The following is a 25242-nucleotide window of genomic DNA, read 5'->3' as shown; positions in this document are numbered from 1 at the left end:
AGGTAAGACTTTACAACACTGTATTGCAAATATCTTGTTTAGTTACAGGAACACTCCACACACAACCACTCAGAAAACCCCAGCGCAGCTGTTTCTGAAATGACAGGTTCGCAGTAGATTGTCTCTGCCAAAGCCTGATTTTAGCCAAGTGATGGATTCACATTCAAAATGTAGTCAGTCAAAAAGTGAAACATGCAAACATCCCTTAATAAGTAGTGCTTGTGCTTGTCCGGAATTACAGGGGAGGGGAAGGAACAAAATGGATAAAATGTACTGGGACCAGTTACTTACATGGTTGAGATAAATGGTGTGTCTGTAAAGCATCATGTAGATCAATTTTCGGATGCAAGAGAAAAAAAAGAATGTGATAAGAAATGGTGATGAGGAAAATAGAGACTCTAATGACAAGAGGAAATTGCAGATTTATTTTCTGATTGTGACATGCCAGACGAACGGGTACAGGATACTGATTCAGCAGAGTCTACTGTCAATGTGACTGAACCATTACCAAACTCTGGGACTGAGACGGAGCCACAGCCTACAGAGACTGGAGGGCATTGTTTGATTGTTAAGCCACCACAGAGACTGAATTTATGAAGAAAATTGTCATTGTTAAAGAAAAATGTTTTTTGTTTAAAATGTAATGTTTATGTAAAACCCATCAAAGAAGTTTTAAAAAGCTACAGGGGAGGAGCTGTGGTGTATTAAGGATTAAAACAAAATATGTTTAAATGATCTCCTTACAATGTAATTGGCTTCCTCAATGACCTTTATGTTCATTGGTCAAATAAATAACAGTTGAGACTGTCTTTATAAAGAGGGCATGCACATCAGATAGTAGAGTCCAGAGAAGTGCTGTTTGAACTTGTCCTCCATGTTTTAAGCTAGTGACAAATACAACGTCATGCATAACCTCTGCGTGAAGCCCCCATTCTCCATGATTTATACTTCTCTGTTGTGTATACAACAGAAACCAAAATGTATAAAAATACCCTTCACTAAAAGTTGAGAGTCTGCACTTTGACCACATATGAATTGTTTGATTACAGAGAAAATAAAAGATTAAATCAGAAAAAGCAGAAAAAGACAAAGTGACCCCAAACTTCTGAACAGTAGTATATAGTCCTTAAAGGTACAATAGGTAAGACTTTTGTGTTAAAACGTTGCTACAAGACCTTCCTATCATTGAAAAAGGCTTACTGACATGTTGACTCACCCTCTGCCTGTGTTTATAGTCCTTAATTCTGGTCAGGCCGTCACTCTGTATCAAAATATTGTACAGATGTATAAGTATCTCCTTGGTTGAAAATTGGTTCTAACTGCTATACCAGTTTGTTATCGGTAGCAACAAGCAAATTAGCTTGTTGTTAGCTTGACGAATTAAAAAATATCCACGATAAAATATAGGCAATATGAAGATAGTTGTGATTGCACAAGCATTGTGCTTCAGGTGGATATTTGTAAATGCAGCAGGCTAACTAGTAATAGGTAATAGCTGGTATTGTTTTGTAAACTAGATAAGCAATAGTATACAGAGTTTCTGTGATCGCTTGTCAGGAGTGCAATTTGGGCAACTACACTTTCCTTTTATCTCTTTCATCTCGTGTTGAATCATGCGTGTTTAGCTAAACCTTCATTTGTCTCAAACTGTTAGTTGCAGTTGTATCTTTTGTGGTACACAATCATATCTTAGTTATATAGCCAGCTAGTTCCATAGCCAAATAAGTTGCTTGCTCATAATATAGTTGGTTAGCTAAAGTGAAAACTTATACTTATAATTATACATATATAAAAAAAACTTATATAAAAAACGTATATAAAAACTTAAACTTATAATATACATATAATTAGTGTGGTGCAGCACACTAAACTCAACATTTCATAAAGTCACCTGTTCTGCGAACATTTTCTTACTAGAACACTACGATAAGATGACAGGCTCTGTCGCGTTTGTCACTGTCAACGTTCCAAAACAGTGCATGTTGTGGTTTGAGGGTATTTGTTGCTGCAGTTCTTCTCTTGACCTTTAGGAGTCCAAAATGACCTATTGTACCTTTAAGCAACAGGTTTTGCACAGTTACATCAGGCTTGTCTAAAGGATGAAGCCCCTGTTTGGTTCCTTGCCAGAAAAACATTGTAATAAAACAAAAAATGCTAACGAGTTGTGGGAAATAAATGTTTTATGTTGTATTGGCAAAATCCTAAGCTAAGCTACATGTAGCAACAACCACATCAAGGATTTTTGAGCAAGCAGTTTAATCATAATTCGGAATGGATACGTTAGCTAATTTATAAGTTAACTGGTTAAATCTTAGCCGCGCACTGTAGCCGGCATCTTGGTTTTATAAACCCAATTAGTCAGTTAAGTTGCTGTAGCTACAAAACATTATGCTCTATAAGCTAACAATGATGACAGACATAGACCAGCCATTTTGTATCAATAAACTGAATAAATATTTAGATATGAAATAAATAAATGACTTGCCGTACTTACTACATCTGTGATGGAGACAAACGGCTCCATTGGAAGCATTGGAATCACAGTCAAAAACCCACTGTAAATCAATGACTGCCAGTCTTCGCTCAAGCAAAGGCTCTCTGGGCTTCTGGCAGTAGCATATGTTTGGCCAAGGGGGTTTCTGGTAGCATCGGGTTTCTGGCAGCAGCCAATCAGCGTTATTAATGAATGCAAATTCTTTGCAGGGTGTGTATATTTGCACAATCTTGGATCGTAAATAATCTAAGAGTAAACAAGAATGGAATTCTCAATTTGAAGCAAAATGGCTTCTCTGTGACAGCATTGATTTTTAGCCCAACATAAATTACTTGCAACCAAAGCAGTTCATGAAATGTCCTCAACCTATTTCAACAGTGTTTTTATAATTCTGATGCAGTGGTGGCATGTTGAGGAATAATTTTTAGGGTAAAAAAAAAAAAGAATCCTGTCACACAGAAGCCATTTTGCATAGAGATAAAATGTTTCAACAGGGTGAAAAGCCAGAACTGTTGGCACCTACTGGGAATTGGAAGTCACATACCCCTTTGCAAATACCGTAAATTGAAAGTTTTTATTTCCTCCAACAGCTCAAAGAAGACCCTGGCATTGACAAAATGCTTGGCATGCTTATTATTTATTGGTTATGCTTGTATGTGCTATGCTGTGTAAAGCATGCATTCAAACTGTTTACACTGAGCCCAGTTATACATTTAAGATGTGGCTTGGTATTTACCGTTTGAAATCTTGGACTGTCCTCTAGTGGACAAAAAAGTTCTCAATCAGTCCAGCGCAAAACTACCATTAAAACCATTAAATCACCCTGTCGGATTCTTCTCAGCCTCACTGTTCTTACTTCCTGCTTTCTCTCAATTTCATGTTGTAGATAGCACCAATATACAAATAACAACTAACATAGATTTTGTACAGTACTAAGCATATTAACACTCTAACTATCTAACTAACTAACAGTCACTGATTTGAATTTTATCATGTAAACTAACATATTAACTTATCTCCAGTTTCGATTCTGCTCTGTAACTCCGCCTCTCTGTTCTATCTCTAATTACCTGTCTTGATTCAGCGAAGTGTTCGCACTTGCTCTCTGCTACCACTAGTCTTTTTACTCTGTGCAGTTGTCTACTCACTAATCCGGAGCCATTTGTATTACATGCAGGTCTGTGTGTATCCAGTCCGCATTTTCGTTTTCCACTTGTTATTGTATTATGTTCTTCACCTGTTGCATAGTTGTTTAGCCCTCCTCACTCCCTTGCCATGCCTAGTATGTATCTTCCCTTTGTGTATTTAAACCTTGGTCCCAGTATTGTTGCTTGTCAGAATGTTGATCTATACGCTTTGTGTTTTCAACATCTTTTTTGCCTTGCCCCTTTGGACTTTTGCCTTTCTGCCCTTCTGGATTTTTGGACTTTGTACTGTTTACACATGACTATTTTTGCAATTCGATTTGGCTGTGTGTTTATCTGATTACCTGGCTTTGACCCTTGGACTGTAATATCCCTCGGTCTGCGCTTGGGTCTCCTAAACGGTACATAACACCTTGAAGTCATGCTCCCAGATCGATGCTATTGTCCAGTGGGCCATGCTCATTGCAGAAGAGCCTGGGCAGAGGGTGCTTGTTAACTAGCCAAACTAGGGGACGGTGGTGGTACTAAGGAAACCCATATTGTATTTTGTTTCCGTGCTTTGCTTAGTAATTAATCTAGAACAAAAACTTGCTTCCTCTCATAGTTTGGTTGTAGGAGCACTGAATGTCTGAGTTGAGAATTTTTTTAAATTTTTAATCTTTAGTCAAGTTATAATCTGATATCAGTGTTTGAGTGATTTTGTGAACTTATTTTTACCCTCTCTGTTAATATCAATTGGAATTGATCATGAGGAAACACCTCCCTGAATATGGGAAATAACCCATTCTATTAAAAGATTCCGATGAACAATCACCATTATGAAAAATTCATGGGGCCTTATGAAGGTTTAGAAAAGTTCAATAGGTTTGTCTTGTTCTCTCTCTGATCAAATATGAAGGCTATGCCCTAAATTATCATGACACAGTATATGATGTAAACAATCTACCGAATATGTTCAAAGTAACGCCTGGATATGTCATTTAGGCAAAGAACACTTCCCTTGATTAGATGCCTTTTTCAAATAAATGTCATTTTTCTACAAATGTTGCTGTAAGTTTTACTTCCCTAATAAAAGATCTTTACAGACTTCCCAAATGTTATTTTGGACTATTACATTTTATTGTGTTTGGTACAGCATACAAATGTATGAGGTTTTCCATGGAGACCACACCTACCATGACACCATTTCAATTTTCTTTCACGAAAGATGATCTTGAGTGAATCATCAACAATTCCAATGTTGAGGACGGTGGCACACTTCTGACACCCCTTTTCCGCAGCGTCAAAAAAAAGTAAATTTATGTCATTGCATTTTTCATTAGCTATATCTTTGACCCTCGAAAATGGCTTCTTGAGAACGAAATATCAGTATTAAGGCCCAATATCTTCAAAATATAAAGGAATTCATGTTTTTTGAAACCTGAAGGGAATTCTACATGCCAATTACTCTCAAGACACCATATATCAAATGATTTAGAAGTTTGCTCGTATAATTGTGGCCATTACAATTTTTTATCAAATAGGTACCTTTTTTGTGATAGCAGCACAAAAGAAGGGTCAAGCACAGAAATGTTTGGCTGCTATGGGGACTGCCCCACCTTACATTCAGACTCTACTGCCCACACCCCAGCAAGACCACTCCGGTCTGTTCATTGTTCTGGTTCCTCAGTGGTCGAAGGACCCTCCTGATTTACACCCCCGCCATATCCTTCTACTATACACCATTAAATATTAGTTTATATGTATAAGCTACAATATGAGGTCATGAACTTTGAGGTTTGTCACATCTGCAATTTTTGATCTCAAACACAAATGCCTTGATCTCAAACACAAATGGCGTATACATATCACTAAATTAAATATCACTTTACTGTTCTCATACTTTTGTAGGGCAATATACCTATCTGGGATCAAGGCATATAATAATATAGTCGCTTATTTTTCATATTTATAAAACAAAAGTGTGCAGGAACCACTCATACGGGAAAGTTTTAACCACTAGAAAATTCAGTTGAAATACATAAAAGGAAGAAAAATAAATCAAACCCTGAATATTAAAATATAACTAAGAAAGATACTTACAGTCCCCTGTAATCAACAGATTTCAACAGTGATTTCAGATGACAGGTCAGAATTTCAGCTTTTTTTACCTTGATTTGTTAAACAACTTAGAACATGTCACCTTTTGTGTCACACCACTCAATTTTTAGGTGAGCAAAAGTATTGGAACATGTGACTGACCGGTGTTTCTTGTTTCCCAGATGTCTCCTGTTAGATTGATTGGTTAAAAAAAAAAAATAGTTCTGAATGTCTCCTCTTGGTTTTAGCCTTGGGTTATGCCTGTGAAGACTGTATTCATGTTAGAAAAGATAAACCAACATGAAGACCAGAGAGCTGTCTTTTGGAGAAAAGCAAGCCATTTTGAAGTTTAGACAAGAGGGGAAATCTATTGCACAAACATTGGGGATAACAACTTGGAATGTCCAGAACATTTTTTTTAAATGCCGCCGTACTGAGCAACAGACATCGAACATGTAGACCAATGAAAATCACAGCAGTTGATGACAGAAACATTGTGACAGCTGTGAAGAAAATCCCAAAAACAGTCAGTTACATTAAAAACAATCTCCACATGGCACGGGTGAAGGCATCTCAATTCAAAGACGACTAAGAGAGCAGCAATATAGAGACGATACCACAATTTGCAAACAACTCATCATTAGTAAAAATCGGTGATGAGCCACAAAATTGATGAGACCAAGATTAACCTCAATTAAAGTGATGGAAAGGCCAAAGTGTGGAGAAAGAATGGATCTGCTCATGACATTTGTGAAGCACGGTGGAGGAAGTGTCAAGGCTTGGGCTTGCATGACTGCTTCTGGAGTGGGTTCACTAATCTTTATTGATGATGTATCATGATGGTAGCAGCAGGATGAATTCAAAAATCATGCAGCACAACTACTGAAAGAGGCTGTAGTAAAAGCCAGAAAAACCATCACAAAAGAAGAATGTAACAATTTGGTGATGCCAATGGCTAGCAGGATTTGTGCAGCTATTGGAAGCAACTGATACGCTACAAAATATTAAATGTTATTTGCTTTCATTTACTTAAAAAGTATTGGAACAGATAGTATTTGTCACCTAAAATGTGGGTGGTCTAAAACCCAAGGTGCTATGTTTTAAGTAGTATAACACATCTAGGTGTAAATACCAGGAAATAAAATCTGAAATTCTGAAATTTTCTTGTGTTCATCTTTTTATCTCAACACCAAATGTATTCAGTGTATTGCAAAAACAAAGGAATTAGCCTTGCTGTTCCAATACTGTTTGAGGGGACTGTATATCCCATATATCCCATATATCCCCTCAGTCATTTACAATGCATTTACTCAGTATACATTCTCAGGTAAAAAGAAAAGGAAAAATTTGACAATTAATCCAAAGAGGGTCATATATTGCATGCACAAAACGCACCGAAAGGACATATGAGCTTCATGGCCGAGACTTATAAATGCATAGAAAATGTCTTCCAAAAAAAAAATTCAATCCAATGCTTTCTTGTGGGTTTAGTTTTTTCATGGAACAACTTCAGATAAATAGCTTGCATACAAGAGGGCAGCTCACCTCTCTCTGCTCACTGCAGATCTTGCACAGCCACAGGGTTCGTCTCGGACTGCATCCAGTCTCAATCCCACACTTTGAACACACTTTCTGAGTGATGGACAAACAAAGTAAAATGTTATTGCACAGTCTATAGTTTAAGGCTATCAATCAAATTATAATGGGAAATAAAAAACAATCAGCCCATATCAGTGAGGGCTAAGCCTTTAGCAATTGTCTTTTGAATAGTTGATAGAATATTTATTGCTTATTAGCAGTCAAAATGGAGAAACATTGAGATATATGCCTTGCAATAATCCATGGATGGCATAGTTTGAGTATTGTATTTTATCTACAGTGGTTTCGTGTTTCATTTGCTTCTGTGGTAAGAATTTTGCAGGCTGGGAAACATAATTCCTAGGTTCTGACAGTTGCATTGCATTTTAGCTTGTAAAAGGTGGAGAAGTCATTTGTAGCAAGATTGCCCATAATCCATACTGGTTTAGGGTTTGCTTTTCACGCAACCACCACCAGGTGTCAAATATAGGGTAGAGGGCCCTCAACTCCACGTCCTGCGGGTCGCAGTGTCTGCAGGTATTTGCTCTGGCTGCGCGACACCACCTAATTTCACTAATTATTTTACCTGCTTGGTTCAGATAAAAAGCTAATCAGTGAAATCAGGTTGAAGCAAATGCCTGCAGACACTGTGGGCTGCAGGATGTGGAGTTGGGTAGCGCTGGTATAGGGTATATCTTCCACTAGTGGACAAACTACGCTTTCTGTGAGAAATGAGTTGTTGAGCATGCACACACAGAGGTCTAAATGAGCTAACATTAACAACATGTACCTAATGTACCTAAAAATTTTTATTTATCCACATTAGCCAAGGGATGCAACAAAAAGCCAGCTGTTTATACCAATCTGAGGTATTTTTTGAATGATATTAATTAAATTCGGCCTTACTCCATTTTATAAATGTGAACTACGATTTGATTAGTGAATCTAGCATTGAATCATCTCTGCAATTTTTTTCTTGATACAAAGAAATGTATTTCAAACTCTCATAATTTAACCTATGATATTTTACTTTAATTAAACACAGCCTGAGCGGCCAAAATGAGAAATAAACTGAAACTCAAACCTCATGAAAGTTGCACTGCTCGGAACATAGTGAGCTAACTTGGTGTTCGGATCACGGTGAGTTTACGTTGCGCATTTTAGCAAAAGTGCATTGTCAGCTTGTTGTCCATGAATGACTTGCAGCAGCTAATCGGAGTTTGATTTAGTGTTGTTAGCAGTCCTGTGAAATCATCCTGTCATTTTAAAATAAAAGATTCTACCTAGTTAGCCTATTAATTCACAGGTTTATTTCTTTCCATTTTCTTGGTACGAGTCACATACAGGAAAGGAGGAGGGTATTGGAAAAGCCAGGGCTGGAGGAGGGTATGTGTTCAATGAAGTCCATTTGAAATTATTTTGGACCGTACTTCTTAACTTCGAAAAATAAATAAAGCTGGTATATGTTGCTCTTAAATTTAGATGCTATTATGCTGATATGAACCCACTATATAATTATTTTGACTACCTTGCAATTTTGATATTGCCAATAGCCTACTGTTATTAAATATGTCTAGTTGTAGTATTTCTGTCTTTGCATGATGACGTTTCTGTTGACAGGGAAGGGCAGTATTTCTGATACATGTATTTGAAATACGTATTTGATTATACTGAAAATACTTTTTCCACCCTTCCTCAAAACTCCTAGTGCTTTAACTTCAACATTTTCAAACAACCCATCAGCTTCTAATTCTTCACAAAATCTAGCAATCACTATTTAAACAGCAAACTAGCTAGCACACAACACAAAACATAATTAGCTATACTCTAAAGAAAAAAGCTATATTTCTCCTTAGAGAGAAGATGCATATCTGGCTTGCTAGGTAATGTTCGTTTAAATTACAATGAGGACAGATGTTTTAGCAGAGTTGTTTTTATTGGCACAGCTAACTTGAGTTAGCTAGCGCAACAGATGTCACTAAACGTACCTACTTTTGCTTTGCTTTGGTACTCTTGTCATCACCACATTCAGCAATGACTTATCTTACATTGAGTGATCTTATCTTGTAGTGGCCTCATCCTCTAGCCTTCTCTTGGCTTTAAGAAACTCCCACAGGGTAAGAAGAAGCAAAGTAAAATCCACAACTTCTGATCAATTTTTGTTGCCATGGGTACAGTTGGGATAAAGTAGCCTGGCTGAATGTGCATCAGCACATTAAAATAACTAACATATGAAGTTTAACTGTATGATGTGCAAATGCATTTAATATATTTTTCAGTTCCTAAAAATAGTTGACACAACCCCACCACCACTATTCCTCCCACCACCCCTCATACCCACATACCAATGTGGAACCCACTGATCCCTCTAATCACTAGAGAGCACTGCATGGTCTGTCACCCTCCATAATAAGGTTTCCATATGTCTTTGCATCAGAAGATTCACCTCCAACCATCTAGGGCTCAGTGGTCGCCCCACCCACTGGCCTGGTAATCCCAGTGAGGAGTGGTCACTAATATATTAGATATACTGAACATCCCACAGCATAACAGTTGCCACAGCAAGTGCACCCCACAATGCGCTTGCATTAGCAGCATACTGCCCTCTGCTGTCCAGTTGGTGTTCTGCATGAGCAGAGCATTCGACGCATGGTCCTCCACTGATGCTTAAAACCAGACATGAATTTGTTTTCACAATTTGCTGCATCTATAATAAGATGTCCTTTGTAAACATCAGCAAAAATTACTGCAAGATCTTTCAAATCTGCTTGTGGCTTTAACTGATTTATAGTATTTTTAAATTGAACACCTACAGCATACAGTATATTTAAGCAGTGACATTTTAGGGTAATTTAGGACTATCCCTGCACTTGCTTTAAAAAACACAATCAATGCCATTCAAAGCATGCACTGCTTTTATTCCCATGCCACACCTTCATTAAACTGTGCAACGTTTTATGCTGTGTGGTTGCTTTAAAATAACTTTGCTGCAACCTTATGGCAAGGTTTGGTTACTGCAGGGTTCATCATTTTAAGCCAGTTGATTGAAATAATTTGACGATCAGTCTTGAACATAGCAATTAAAAGTTTTTTTGATATGCAGTGCTGCCTTTCCAATAGTGCTGTTGCCAAAAAAGCCTAATTAAAAAAAAAATACAGAGACAGATTTTAAGTATTCTTTATCACACAGAATAATTTCACAACTTAAAATCAGGCCTTGGTAGAAGTGGCTTGGTCAGGTCAACAGTGAAACTGTCAATAAATAACCTGCTGTTTGGGAAAGTTGTTGGAAACAACACAAAACGTCTGAATGTAGATAGAATAAAATGTCTCTAATTTAGTCTCTGCACATAAATGAACAAATGGCAACTCAAAAGATATAAAATACAATTATTAAAAAGAAACGGTTCACCTTGATACTGTACCTTGCATTGATATTTTGAAATATCTTCATTTTTCTATGATATTTTACACTGTTCAAGTAGATGCAACGTTACCTAAGATTGAAAAGAGTACTTTGATGAAAGAAACAAAAGAAAACCTATATTTATGGCTACAATATACTGACTAATAACCATGTCTCTAATATCCTTAAGAAAAGCTAGGAAAGAAAGCTTATTTAGTATGACCTTTTCTGGGCAAAAATTGCCACAATCAGCTTTTTGCTCCACCATCCCGAAGCACACACTCACCACCAAAGATTCATGAAATCGACTGTCTGTGAATATGTCACACTGAAAGATCCAAGACAGCCGATTTTGGCTCACGACGTAAGATTCTACAATGATTTGGAAATCTTGTCTGTGACTGCAGAATCATGGCAAAAATCACACTGTGTATAGCCAGCTTTAGATGCCACTCGGAATAATGCAGATCCTTCCTTCCCTCAATTAAATAAGGAAGGAGAGATCTGGCACAATTGTAACATTTTTCACTTGTTACTCAATTACTGAAAGGTAATGCAATTCAAAACTGAATTGTGACTTCAGAGAGCATACACTTCTCTGCTACAATAAGTTCCATTATGTTTCAGGTGGTCACAAATGGTTTGTGTAAATGTAAACAAACATAACCATCCAATGTTACAAGTGTAGAGTAGGCCTACATTGCAGGACATTTGTAACAGAGGTGTGGTACAATTGTCACAATTATTACCTCCTTTGTAATTAAATTTCCATTTGGTAAGTGCAGATTCACAGCTTTTATTAAAGCGTATATTTTATAGGTTATATTTTGATTTCATCAGGTGAATTACAGCACTATACATAGCCCCTGAAAGGAAACTTGCAATGACCCTAAGACCTCCTAAACTCCTAACGTACCCAGCCCATTCCATTACTAGTAGCATTCAGTGTCATCTGTAATATGGACACTCCACTGTTCTCTCCTTTTTTTTCTTTCATTTTTTAATTTCATTTTTTCTTTTTTCTTTTTTTCACTCTCTCTCAAACACACATGCACACACAGCTCTTTTTCTCTCATGCATTGTTTGATGTTTGTCTCTGTACCTATCTGTCTAGCTGTCTATTTCTGTTTTAAAACCAGGAATAAGAAATAAACAGTATGGACATGGGGAAACCCATTCAATCTCTTGTGTGGGAAAACAGACCTTAACCCTCCTAAAATATGTCAATCAAATTCATAATCTGGAATATCCGTGGGATTAGTTCACAGGCAAAGAAAGTTAAAATTCTAAATCACCTCACCGAATTGCATGCAGACATATGCCTCATACAAGAAACTAGAATACCAAAGAATACCATTAATCCATAATGCAACAATTACTGATCCTGAAGGAAAATATGTTATCATCAATGCCTCCATTAATAGCAACAGTATCACCATTGCAAACATATATGGCCCCAATATTGATGATCCTACTTTCTTCCATACATTCTTCTCTTCAATAAATAATATTTCAAATTCAACAATAATAATCAGAGGCACTTCAACACCGTCATCAACCCAGCTTTAGACAGTTCTAGCCACACAGCTAATACTAGAAACTGGCACACCACCAAAGCACTGAAACAGTACATGAGTGTTTTTGGTCTTGGCGATAGCTGGCGATAAAAAACCCATCATCCAGAGAATACACATACTTCTCTCCAGTTCATAAATCATTCTCTCGCATAGACTTTTTCCTCAAAAGTAACTCAGTCATACCTGATATTTTACACTTTAAAATCCACCCCATCATAATCAGTGACCATGCCCCTGTGTCCTTCAATCTAAACACTAAGCAATTCAAACTACCCATGACCAGATGCCGTTTCAATATCTTGCTGATTAAAGATGCTGATTGTAACACCTTCTTCACTAAGGAATGGGCATCCTTCTTGGAAATAAACGATTCTCCCGAAATTTCACCCTCAATACTCTGGGAAACTGCTAAAGTAGTGCTGAGAGGAAAAACTTTCATACTCTTCACATAAGAAAAAAAAAGAACTTGAGCTTGAAAAAAATTTAGAACAAAAACTCAATGGCATACACAATTGAATGGCATATATGCTTGTAATCCCACTGAAGAAATACAGAATGAATTAGCGGCAACCACTTCTCAACTAAACAATATCATAAACAAAAAGACCCAGTTCCTAATACAAAGACTTAGAAATGACAATTTTGAACACAATAACAAATCAAGTAAATATCTGGCAAACCAACTCAAGCGAAATAAAGACAAATCTCTCATCTCAGTCATAAAGAACTCAGCAGGGGAACCCGTGACCACACCCACTGAAATTAACAATACATTCCGGGAATTTTACAGCAAATTATATACCTTGGATCACAAACCAAATTTAGTAGATACCGACTCCTTTCTTAACCGTGTAGACCTACCTTGTCTTAATGAAAAACTAGCAATTGAACTAGATGAAATCGACTGTCTGTGAATATGTCACACTGAAAGATCCAAGACAGCCGATTTTGGCTCACGACGTAAGATTCTACAATGATTTGGAAATCTTGTCTGTGACTGCAGAATCATGGCAAAAATCACACTGTGTATAGCCAGCTTTAGATGCCACTCGGAATAATGCAGATCCTTCCTTCCCTCAATTAAATAAGGAAGGAGAGATCTGGCACAATTGTAACATTTTTCACTTGTTACTCAATTACTGAAAGGTAATGCAATTCAAAACTGAATTGTGACTTCAGAGAGCATACACTTCTCTGCTACAATAAGTTCCATTATGTTTCAGGTGGTCACAAATGGTTTGTGTAAATGTAAACAAACATAACCATCCAATGTTACAAGTGTAGAGTAGGCCTACATTGCAGGACATTTGTAACAGAGGTGTGGTACAATTGTCACAATTATTACCTCCTTTGTAATTAAATTTCCATTTGGTAAGTGCAGATTCACAGCTTTTATTAAAGCGTATATTTTATAGGTTATATTTTGATTTCATCAGGTGAATTACAGCACTATACATAGCCCCTGAAAGGAAACTTGCAATGACCCTAAGACCTCCTAAACTCCTAACGTACCCAGCCCATTCCATTACTAGTAGCATTCAGTGTCATCTGTAATATGGACACTCCACTGTTCTCTCCTTTTTTTTCTTTCATTTTTTAATTTCATTTTTTCTTTTTTCTTTTTTTCACTCTCTCTCAAACACACATGCACACACAGCTCTTTTTCTCTCATGCATTGTTTGATGTTTGTCTCTGTACCTATCTGTCTAGCTGTCTATTTCTGTTTTAAAACCAGGAATAAGAAATAAACAGTATGGACATGGGGAAACCCATTCAATCTCTTGTGTGGGAAAACAGACCTTAACCCTCCTAAAATATGTCAATCAAATTCATAATCTGGAATATCCGTGGGATTAGTTCACAGGCAAAGAAAGTTAAAATTCTAAATCACCTCACCGAATTGCATGCAGACATATGCCTCATACAAGAAACTAGAATACCAAAGAATACCATTAATCCATAATGCAACAATTACTGATCCTGAAGGAAAATATGTTATCATCAATGCCTCCATTAATAGCAACAGTATCACCATTGCAAACATATATGGCCCCAATATTGATGATCCTACTTTCTTCCATACATTCTTCTCTTCAATAAATAATATTTCAAATTCAACAATAATAATCAGAGGCACTTCAACACCGTCATCAACCCAGCTTTAGACAGTTCTAGCCACACAGCTAATACTAGAAACTGGCACACCACCAAAGCACTGAAACAGTACATGAGTGTTTTTGGTCTTGGCGATAGCTGGCGATAAAAAACCCATCATCCAGAGAATACACATACTTCTCTCCAGTTCATAAATCATTCATCATCATCACCTTCATAACCTTCCAGGATTTGGTCCATAAGTACAATATTGGGAAAGAGCAATACCTCCAGTACTTTCAATTAAAATCTGTTTTAAAATGTTAAATTAAAATAATGAACAACTACTTACAACCACCTCCGCTAATGGATGAAATTAATAAAATAATCAACACCAAACAAATTATCTCCAAATTATACAAACTAATATCAACCACAGACCTAACAATATCCCTCCCCATCCAAGCCTGGGAAAAAGACTCTGCTACAATTCAGACTTCTGAACTCAAACCTGTAGGAACACCTTCACGATGACCACCAATACTAACCTGCAACTAATACAATATAAGGTAATTCACAGAACTCATATCACCCACCAAAAGATGTATAAAATGGGATTTGTGGACCTGGCTCTGCCCACCAACTCACCATTTCTGGAAACAAGTCACAGACCACATATCTCTCATTGTGAGCTGTAGCATTCCACTCTGTCCATCCCTCTGTCCACTAGGAGACCTCTCAACAATTAAACCACCAAATCTAAATACCAAACCTATACTCATTGCCCTAGCTATCGCCAAGAAAACCATCCTCTTAAACTGGAAAACAAGACACAAAATAAACTTAACACAATGGTTAAACCTTCTCAAAGAACACATATCCATGGAACTAATCTCACACCAGCACCAAAGCTCACACTTGGCAAACATTTGGGGTCCTTTCATAAAATCATTCAATTTGCCTACGGACTAATCCCCCAGCCCCACACTAACCAACATATACTCACATACTCCAGAAACACTCTCCATGCAATACCACATCCCAATCCAGCCCATCCATAATCATGCATATTTTCCTTTTACTTTTTTGTTTGTTTGTTTTTTGTATTTAAGAATGTATTATTCATATTCACCATGCTATCTTTTTATTTTATTTTATTCCCCATCTTTATTTTTATTATTATTACTTTTCTTTTCTCTTTATTACTTTTCTTTTCTCTTCTCTCCCTTTTTCCACACTATCCATTCAAGGCTCCAATCAACAATCCGGCCTGTCCACCCACCCTGTCTGTTTGTCTGTTCAACCTCCTCTCTATCTGCCCATTGGTCTGTGTGTCGAAGTGTTTATACAAGTCACTCTTTCCAAAATATATTTTTTTTTTTCATGTTTTTCATTTATTGTTATTTTTAGTTACTATGTTGTCTGTTTTGTTTTACCCTCCCCTCAAAGGTTTCATACTGGGGGCTCTCTCACGCACCATTGTTTGCGGGTTCGATTTTTAACGGTTATTAACTGGCACAGGGGAGAAATACTTCCAATGATGTAACGGTCAGAGTTTGGCCCAGTTGTGTGCACACCCATGGTACTTTCCTTTCCTCAGTGAAGCCTGGAACGCAGCAGGTTCAGCTCTGCCACCCACAGATAATGTGTACTTCGCAGGCAGCTTTTCTTTAATGTAATTTTATGAAATTTATCTATCTATTTTACTGAGCAAACCAAGCTATAGGAGAGATGTTGTTGTCTGGAATCCCTAATGTTGCATTAACGTCATATCAGCATGACCTAAAGTCCACTGATTTGGAGAAACCATTCACATCAACAATTAAGTTGTAATTCCAAGGAGCAAATACGGGTACTTTCTAACAGCTCCAATAATTCTGACCTGTCTGTAAAACCTGTGTAGGTAGTGACTGCAACACAGTACACTAAGTAGTGAATGCAAGTAGCAGAACGCCATTGGTATGTGAGTGTGTGTATGAATGGGTAAATGAGAAGCATCAATTGTACAGCACTTTGGATAAAGGCGTTATATAAATTCCAACCATGTACCATTTACTAATTGCAGGAGCTCCCATCAATTAGCTGACAAACTGATAAGCTACATGTTTAACCAGTGTCAATAATTTAGGCTAGATATCGGATCAAGAATATCTTTATTTATTATTTCCCCATTGTGTGTCTGTGTTCATGGACCCAATGAAATACACAAAATAACACCCCAACCAATGTGCAAAGCATGAACAGTAGGCTGCACTACCAAGTAGGGGAAATCCTCCCATTGTGCTGCTTTCTCCTATGTGACATGAATGCAACAAACTATACTCTATTTATCGCAAACATCGTTTACATGTTTTATGGAATTAATATTTATATTTAATCAGGATTAACCAAATGAAACATGCATTTTAATGTTTAATCCAGTTGCGTTTTTTCATATGACATGAGTAATGAATAATATTCAATTGGCTTACTAAAATAATGTTGCCACTCTAAATTAAAATAAAATATGAATGAATGGAATAATAAAAGCACAAAGGATGCCAGGAGATAGGAGGCTTTAAAATACGGGAGAGTTGGCAGGTATGAGAATATCATTTCTGGTCACTGTTTTATTAAAGCAACAATTCACTGCAGGTTGTGACTTATTGCTTAAATATTGAATTTCTCTTGCACTGGCCTGACACTGGGTCAGTCTTTCTAAAGAGCAGGCCAAAGCATGATGAGGGTAGTAAACTGCTATTGTCACTCTGCCCAGGCAAGCAGGTGTTCATTTTTTGGCCAGTTTCCCCTTACCTCCCCCATTTACCTGCATTTAAATCAAATCAGAGAAAATTTAAATGCAGTAGCCAACAGTTTCCCTGAGCCTGCATGAAAATACAATAAGGGCAGCAACAATAGCAACAGGGAATCTGTCAGCAACACAGCAGCTGTATTCCTGGCACAGAAACAGGCCTGTTTACTTTTATGATGACATTGCAGGGTGGCTTTGTGGTTATGGAGTGGATCCTGGCAAAGCAGGGATATTAGTTGCCCATGGATGTTCTCATACTGCTCTCTGTTTCAAGCTAAGAACTAACAAGGTATTTTGGGGGTGGTGAGTGCCTGGCCATAGGCTGTTTCAGTTTTAAGGATACATTTGTATGCCAGCCGAAACAATACACACAATTTGGATTACAATTTAACGCAGTGACTCTGGTATTGATCCAATAATACACAACAGTGCCATGAATTAAAAGTTTTTTTCATTTATTTTATTTTTTTACTTGAGGTACAAGTGCCATGAAAAAAGTTTATTTTTGCATATTCAGGGTGGCCTGTAGCGTAGTGGTTCAGGTACTTGACTAGGACCCACAAGGTTGGTGGTTCAATCCCCGGTGCAGCCACAATAAGATCCGCACAGCCGTTGGGCCCTTGAGCAAGGCCCTTAACCCTGCATTGTTCCAGGGGAGGATTGTCTCCTGCTTAGTCTAATCAACTGTATGTCAATCTGGATAACAGCATCTGCCAGATGTAATGTAATGTAATATTCCTCACACTGAATGGTTTCAGGTCTTTACAAAAAAAATATATATAGGCAAATGGAACCTGAGTAAACACAAAAGCATTTCACTCATTTAATGAAAAAAGGTATCAAACGCCCATATCACCACTGTTTAAAAGTAATTGCCCCCTCAAACTAATAATTGGTTTCACCAACTTTAGGAGCAATAATTGCAACCAAATTTGGCTACTCCAAAACATTTTGTATTTTTTCAGTCATTCAGTCAGATGTGGACTTGCTATTGTGTATTGGATCATTGTTTTGCTGCACAACCAAATCATGCTTCCGCCTCATTTCATGGACAGATGAACAGAGATTCTCCTTATTTTCTGTTAGCAGAATTGAAGGTTCCTTCAATAATGGCAATTGGTTCAGGCCCCGAGGCACCACACCAACATACTACCAGCACCAATGAGGTGACATTCGCTCAGGCGGTGTTTTCTTTGGAAAATATACTTTAACCTAGGCTTGGCATCAATGCCTCTTTCAAGCATCAATAATTGTGAAAATACTGGCTGTAGAACAGCTAATGACATGCTGAATAGCTTATAATAACAATAATAATACTCAATCATAAGAAGAATGGCAACATTTTAAGAATTTTTCCCTTTTTCTCCCAAATTGGTAACCGATTGACAAAAGGTAGGTTTTCTGTTTCTTGGTATGAACGAAAGGACTGGCTAGCTAACAGCGAACTTGAATCATAATTTGCTTTTCAGCTTCCCATGTTTGCTTTCTGGAGTAGACACGGCAAGGCATTACAGATTTTAAATATTTGTTGGAGAAAATGCAAATTGGAAACTCATATTGGAATTATATTTCTGCGGTCTCTTGGTACACGTCAGATACAAGTTAAAATGAGCTGCGAAATGGCATATTTTAAAATTAATTGCTGGAGTGAGAGTCATTGATAGGTATTAGACTTTTAGTTTTTAGCCCTCCCATCCAGTATCACCATCACCTTTTTTGATAAGTGTAGGCTAGGCTACTTTGTGGTAAAATTTAATAAACTGAATGTATGATTTAATATGAAGAAAGTGTGTTACTTGCCAATTGATTAGTCCTGTCGTTTTCATGGTTTTCTTCCATGTTATTTATTTCCCAGTTCCAACCCATACACTGAAATGCACTTTAAAGGTACAATAGGTAATTTCAGACTTCTAACGGTCAAGAGAGGAATAGCAGCAACAAACACCTTCAAACCACAACACTGTTTATACCTCACCCTTCTCTGTAAATTGAAACACCATTGGCTGTGGCAATTAGAACCAATTCAACCAATGAGCTTAAATTATTGTAGTTATACAATGTTTCGGGACAGAGTGTCGGGCCATCAACTGTATATTTTGAAAACCAAATTGAAGGATTTTAAACACAGGCAGAGGGTGAGTCAACATGTCAGTGAGCCTTTTTCAATCATAGATAGGAATTTACAATGGTCTTGTAACAATGTTTTAACACAAACATCTTACCTATTGTACCTTTAAATTTGGCTTCTAAACGACAAGCCAGAGCAGACTAATAGGATTACTGATGCAATGGTTTTCAGAGTCGATGCAGTTTGTTCTATAGGAGAATAATTTCCCCACTGTTTCGGCGCGTTTGCGTTATGATGATTATTATAAAATTTGCCCATTATTTACATTACCTTTGTACATTATTTACCTTATCTACCGTTATTTACCTTTGTGAATGTGTGTTGCTGTCATTAGCCAACTGGTCGGTCAGCTGGCCTACGGTTTCTTAAAGAACATTCATCAAGTCATAAACATAGCATTATTAATGTAATAATCTGTCAGCAGCTATGCAATTGCCTATTCGCAATATTCAACACTGTAGTTCTAATTATCCATATTGTGAAGGAATGAAATTTTTTTCCTGTTTCAAAGTACGGTTTCAAGAGTAGTTGACTTGCTTAGGGACACTTTGACAACCACAGGGCGAGTGATTGAACTGGCAATTTTCTGACTGAGGACTGCTTATGTCCTGAGCTAATGTCGCACCCTATAAAATTGTTTATACATTACTGTAAAATGTTTCCAAATGTTTTATTTCCTCCAAAAGGATTGTAGGAGAAAATTCACAGAACAAAAGATCTCCCCCCTAATCTCCCTCCTAAAAGCATGATAAACAATCACAAGTCAAAATCAGACTCTTAATGAGCAAGCTGGTTCCTCCAGGGCTCGATGATTTATGCTAAACGTGTATCAATGTATATATATATATATATATATATATATATATAGTGGTGGCCCGACTTGCGATCGGTGCCAAGAGCTAGGGAAACTAATTAACGCCAAATATTTTCCACTGGCATATTTAAGAGTGGCACCTTGGGGAGAGGCCGGGAGGAGTATCAGCACCAAGGCCAGCACCCCCGAAGCGAGACACGTGAGGAATGTGACTGAAAAATACTAACCTTCTCTAATTGAACAGGCAGAGCTGAGCCGAGTTTGGGGAAGGGAGCGGCGCCATTTAAAAGGGAGAACACAAACACCAAGCGGGGCTCATGACGGAGGAGGGTTACCGGGAGCCCGAGTGAGTGAACCCTACGACTGAACCCCCGAGCTAAGCATGCCGCAAAAGAAGCAGAACTATCCTGGGCGGACTACGAGAGAGCCCCATTTCACGAAACGAAACCCCGCGGACGAAACCTCCAAAATCGCGGAGTCACGTGAGAAAATCACCATCCGCCTAACCCAGCTAATCTCTCCCTCTCTGTAACTAGAACGGAGCATCCCAGGCGGACAACTAGGCGGCCGGGACGCCGCAGGAATTGAACAACAGACTAAAGATGGACGAACGGATTTCTACCATCCCTAATTTTTTGGCCACTGATATTTTTTCCCGTTTTTTTCTTTTTGGTTTTTTGGACTTTTTTTCTTTTGATTTTATTTTTTTGAAAAGAAAGCACCTAGCTGTGCTGAACAGTTGAGGAGTGCCCTGAAGGCACGTGTGGGAAAATAAAAATCATTGTTTGTGCACCAATTATACTCTCTCTCGCTCTCTCAACCAGCGGCTCACCAAAATAAATAAATAAATATATATATGTATATATATGGCCTGTAATCAATAGATCACATGTATGCTGCTTGTTATCAAATAAAATGAACCTAGAACATTTAATTACAGCTGAGCTTATGAAAATGCAAGAAAAAACAGTGTAAACTGCCGAAATGAGAGCAAAGAAAAAGCAAAAGAATGCGTCAGGCTGAAAAACCACACTTGCTCACTTAGAAGAGAACATTAATCAAATATAATTCACCAGAATTTCACCAGGAGTGGGGTGGGACTGAACACCATGACACAGAGAGAGTTTGTGGATCATGTGGTGCACGCTGTAGAGAGACAGCAAAAAGAGGGCAAAAAGCTGGAAGATCAAGCAAAAGACAATCAAAGAAAACTACTGCAGTTGCAGCTGGAGGAGCTGAAAGCCAAAGAAAAAAAGGCAAGAAACAAAAAAGCAGGATAAAGAGAAAGAGGCGAAAAAAAAGTGGCTTCTGTGAAAATACAGAATATGGACAATGGTTTCTTAGACTTTGAAGCACCCCCCATGCTCGAACCATGGAGCAGCTCGATGACGCCCCAGCCAACGGTGGTCTACAACCTCTCCGGCATCCCTCACCCAGTGGCCATGCAAGGTAATATACAAGGGGGGGGACCACAAATAGGTGGGAACCAAATGAAGGGAGGGCCAGGGAATGGTGGGCAAACCAATGAGTGGAAAGGGCAGCAGAATCAGCGCAATTTTGATGATGCTGGTAGTGGTAGTATTTATGATAGCTGGCATTTATCTGATACTAATTGGAGTAGATAATCAACGTCAAAATAAAAGTAAACTTGGTGAACTTAGAGTCCCTCTGAAGTAACACATAGAGCCAAGCGAGGGGTGAAGATTAAAACAGCCAACACCCCATTGTGGGTAACTATGGATGTAGTTGGCCGAAAAGGGGGGTGTCTGTGTAATGTTTGGAAAGGACTGCTGTACGTTTATGGTGTCAGAAGTGGGATTCCAGTTTCCGGCGGCCGCGGACACAATCCAGGGAGACGAGGGGAGCAGAGGGAATACGGACGCTGATACCAGTCCAGGGAGCAACAGCACCAACAGTGCCCCAGCGGACCCAGTACGAGGATTGCAAGCTGGCTCACCAGTGGAGTGATGTGCAGACCACATCCTCTGATTGGAAGATATACCAGGAGCCCACCTGTTACATGGACTACGGCGATTCCTCGTGCTACGAATCAACGTGTTAACAAAATTAAAAGCGTGTGCTGATTTTAATTTAAGTTGGGTAATTTAGGATAATACATAGCCGGTCAAATTACGCGAGATGCACTTTTGCAGAGACTCCGTCATATTGAGGAGTCTGAGGCATTTGGATACTGCTATAGCAGCAGGGGGTGTGCAGGAACCCAACTTAGTATGGTGCATTGGTCAAGGGAGACATTTGGGTTTTGACCCCGAAAGGGGGGAATGTAGGAGAAAATTCACAGAACAAAAGATCTCCCCCATAATTTCCCTCCTAAAAGCAAGATAAACAATCAGACTCAACCTTAATGAGCAAGCTGGTTCCTCCAGGGCTCGATGATTTATACTAAAAGTGTATCAATGTATATATGTATATATGTATATATATATATATATATATATATATATATGCATGTCTATAATATATATATGTACATGCATGTCTATAATATATATATATATATATATATATATATATATATATATGGCCTGTAATCAATATATCATATATATCATATCATATCATATGTATGCTGCTTCTTATCAAATCAAATGAACCTAGAACATTTCATTACAGCTGAGCTTATGAAAACGCAAGAAACCACAGTGTCAACTGTCGAAATGAGAGCAAAGAAAAAGCAAAAGAATGCATCAGGCTGAAAAACCACACTTACTCACTTAGAAGAGAACATTAATCAAATATTAAAGGGTGATATGTAACCTGTATAGTTTCAAACTGATTAACTGCTAATTTGTGCTAGAAGTACACAGTGACCAATATGTAACCTAAGTGGAAAAATACTGAATGACGTGTATGCTTATAAAAAACCATAGAAAAATACAAAATTACGCGTTTGTTAGAAAGCAGATCGCGTCCTGAACTTTGTAGATAGTTGGCAGAGCATGAGGACCTTGGGCGATTTGCCACAATGAGGAGTTTTGGGAGGAGTTTTAGGAGGTTTTAGGAGGAGTTTTAGGAGGAGTTTTAGGAGGAGTTAAGATAAGAACAGTGTATAAAATGGGTGTAAATATGACATTCGAGGTCCATTTTCTGCGGAACTGATCTGGCTTTATGCACTTGTCTAATAAAGTCTGATTTTCCTGAAGAGCTTGCTGCCATGGTGTCTTTTCCCTCGTGAAGTTGTTTTTCGACAAATTGGAGATTGGACTTAGAATTCTGTCTTTTCCTAGACACGACAGGATCACTTTCAGACTAGATCTTTTCATGGAAACCTTTTTCATGCATTGAGTTGTGCGAGTCTGTCTTCATAGAAATGGACTCAAGTCTCAAACCTTGCAATGTAGACCTACTGAACACTTTTTTTTTTTAAAGAGTAAAGTTCCTAATAAAGTGCTCGGTGAGTGTATATTGAAAACTATATTATAGCCAACCCCCATCTACAAGTCAAACACATCCCTTGATTTCACATGCCATTTATTATAAATAAACTATGTGCCCTAAGGGCTCCTCAGCCCTGGTTCTAGAGGGCTGCAAATGATGATCTTTCCTCATTGTATTTAAATAGCCCTGAGAACTGGAGAAGGATGAAAATTAACACAATTAAATGAACTTGTAAATTTCTGTGATAGAGATGGAATGATTATACATGAAACAGTTGGCCAACGAAAAAGGACTGGAGCAAAAAACCTGCAGGAGCTGTGGCCTCCAGGACAAAGATACAGCAACACAGGAAGTTTGGTGTTAAACTGAGGGGATTGGAGCTGGACGGCAGAGGTGTGCAAAGCATTTGTACCTTGCGGCAGTCCTGGCAGAACACAGAGGGAGACCCCAGCAGTCCCAGATGCTCTCCACACAGCACACACTGGGACAGGCCATTCCCTACTGCTTTCTTCCTCATGTTCTCCAGACGCTCCACTAGCCTCCTGGGAAGCAATGAAACAAAGTAAATTAACACAGAAACAAAACCACACAGTGCTCAAGGTATCTCTACAAAGCATGCATTTTAAAGACACAATTCTGAAGCGAGGTATGCATGCCCATACAGCACTACCCTTGGACACAGGCACATGCATGCATGCATGCAGGCACCCGTACTGCACTAACACATGGCACTGTTCTCTCACCTTCACCCATATGCATCCAGAGGATAATTTCCATAAAGATCACACGTTATAAAGAATGGATATTGAAAGAAAACGGGTGAGTTTTAGGGGAAGCAAACGCACTGAAAACCAAATTTCATCACCAGAATTAAATCATTGCCCCCCACCACTTCCCCTGTCTCCAGTGACACACTCTTATGCTTCTGAACATCCATAATGAGACACACCGTGAGTACGCTAGTGTATACTACTGTAGGCTAAACATGGTGGTGTGAGACATTGCAGAAATGAGAGGAGTGCAATCATTCTGCAGAAATCAGGCATTTTGCATTTGACATTTGTTTTTCTGTGATTGATTTGTGCAGAAAGCTTGGTGCTCAGTTCTCATTGCTAAACATGCGATTTGTAGGATTTGTTAGGTCTGATGAATTTGCAAAAAGTAATACACGCACGCATACACTTGACATTTTGGAGAATACATGCCTAAAGTATGTCTGTTTGCAATTGCAGGTTTGCTATACAGAATTAAAATATCATGAGGTTATTGCTAACGATATGCACTTAAGTACACCAATTCATGCTACCGAGGCAGTTTGAATATCCTTTCAAATGAACAAAAATTAAACTTGCAGAAGTAGAAGATACTGTAAGTTCACTTCCCCCAAAGAGTGAAAGTTTCTTAGGTAGCCTAATTGTTATAGGTTAATTGATTTGTACTCAACCAGTAGCCTACAAGAGGTTTTACCATAGTACTTAAAATCACTAGTCCCAGCATGTTGTGGAAACAAAAATGACTAAAGTGGAAACTTAAGTAACGGCATGTTTTGGCTTCCTGCAACAACATGCTTAGGGAAACCCCTGTATGGCGCAAGTCAATTTAAAAATATTTCCTGATCCATAAGCGATAAATATCCTGCTTTTCATTAAACATTTTTTTTATTTTAATGAGCCTGATTGATAAACTGGCTTGATTAAATAATATGCCAATGCTGAAGCTATTTTAAACCATGACAAT

General features: G+C 38.1%; 1 protein-coding gene across 1 annotated transcript in view; it reads right to left on the bottom strand.

The window, feature by feature from the left end:
• The window catches only part of LOC133133291 (rab effector Noc2-like), an 83735-nt gene that overhangs the window by 53353 nt on the left and 5140 nt on the right, over positions 1-25242 (bottom strand). The window contains exons 5-6 of the mRNA XM_061249398.1: positions 23918-24047; positions 7264-7350 (exon numbers count right to left, since the gene is read on the bottom strand). Coding sequence (XP_061105382.1) covers positions 7264-7350; positions 23918-24047 — 217 coding nt within the window. The remainder of the gene's footprint in view (positions 1-7263; positions 7351-23917; positions 24048-25242) is intronic.

The sequence above is a fragment of the Conger conger genome, chromosome 7 (genome assembly GCF_963514075.1).
Source record: "Conger conger chromosome 7, fConCon1.1, whole genome shotgun sequence".
In the NCBI taxonomy this organism is placed as follows: Eukaryota; Metazoa; Chordata; class Actinopteri; order Anguilliformes; family Congridae; genus Conger; species Conger conger.
Note: the sequence above shows the minus strand (reverse complement) of the source record. Positions and strands in the feature narration are given on the sequence as shown.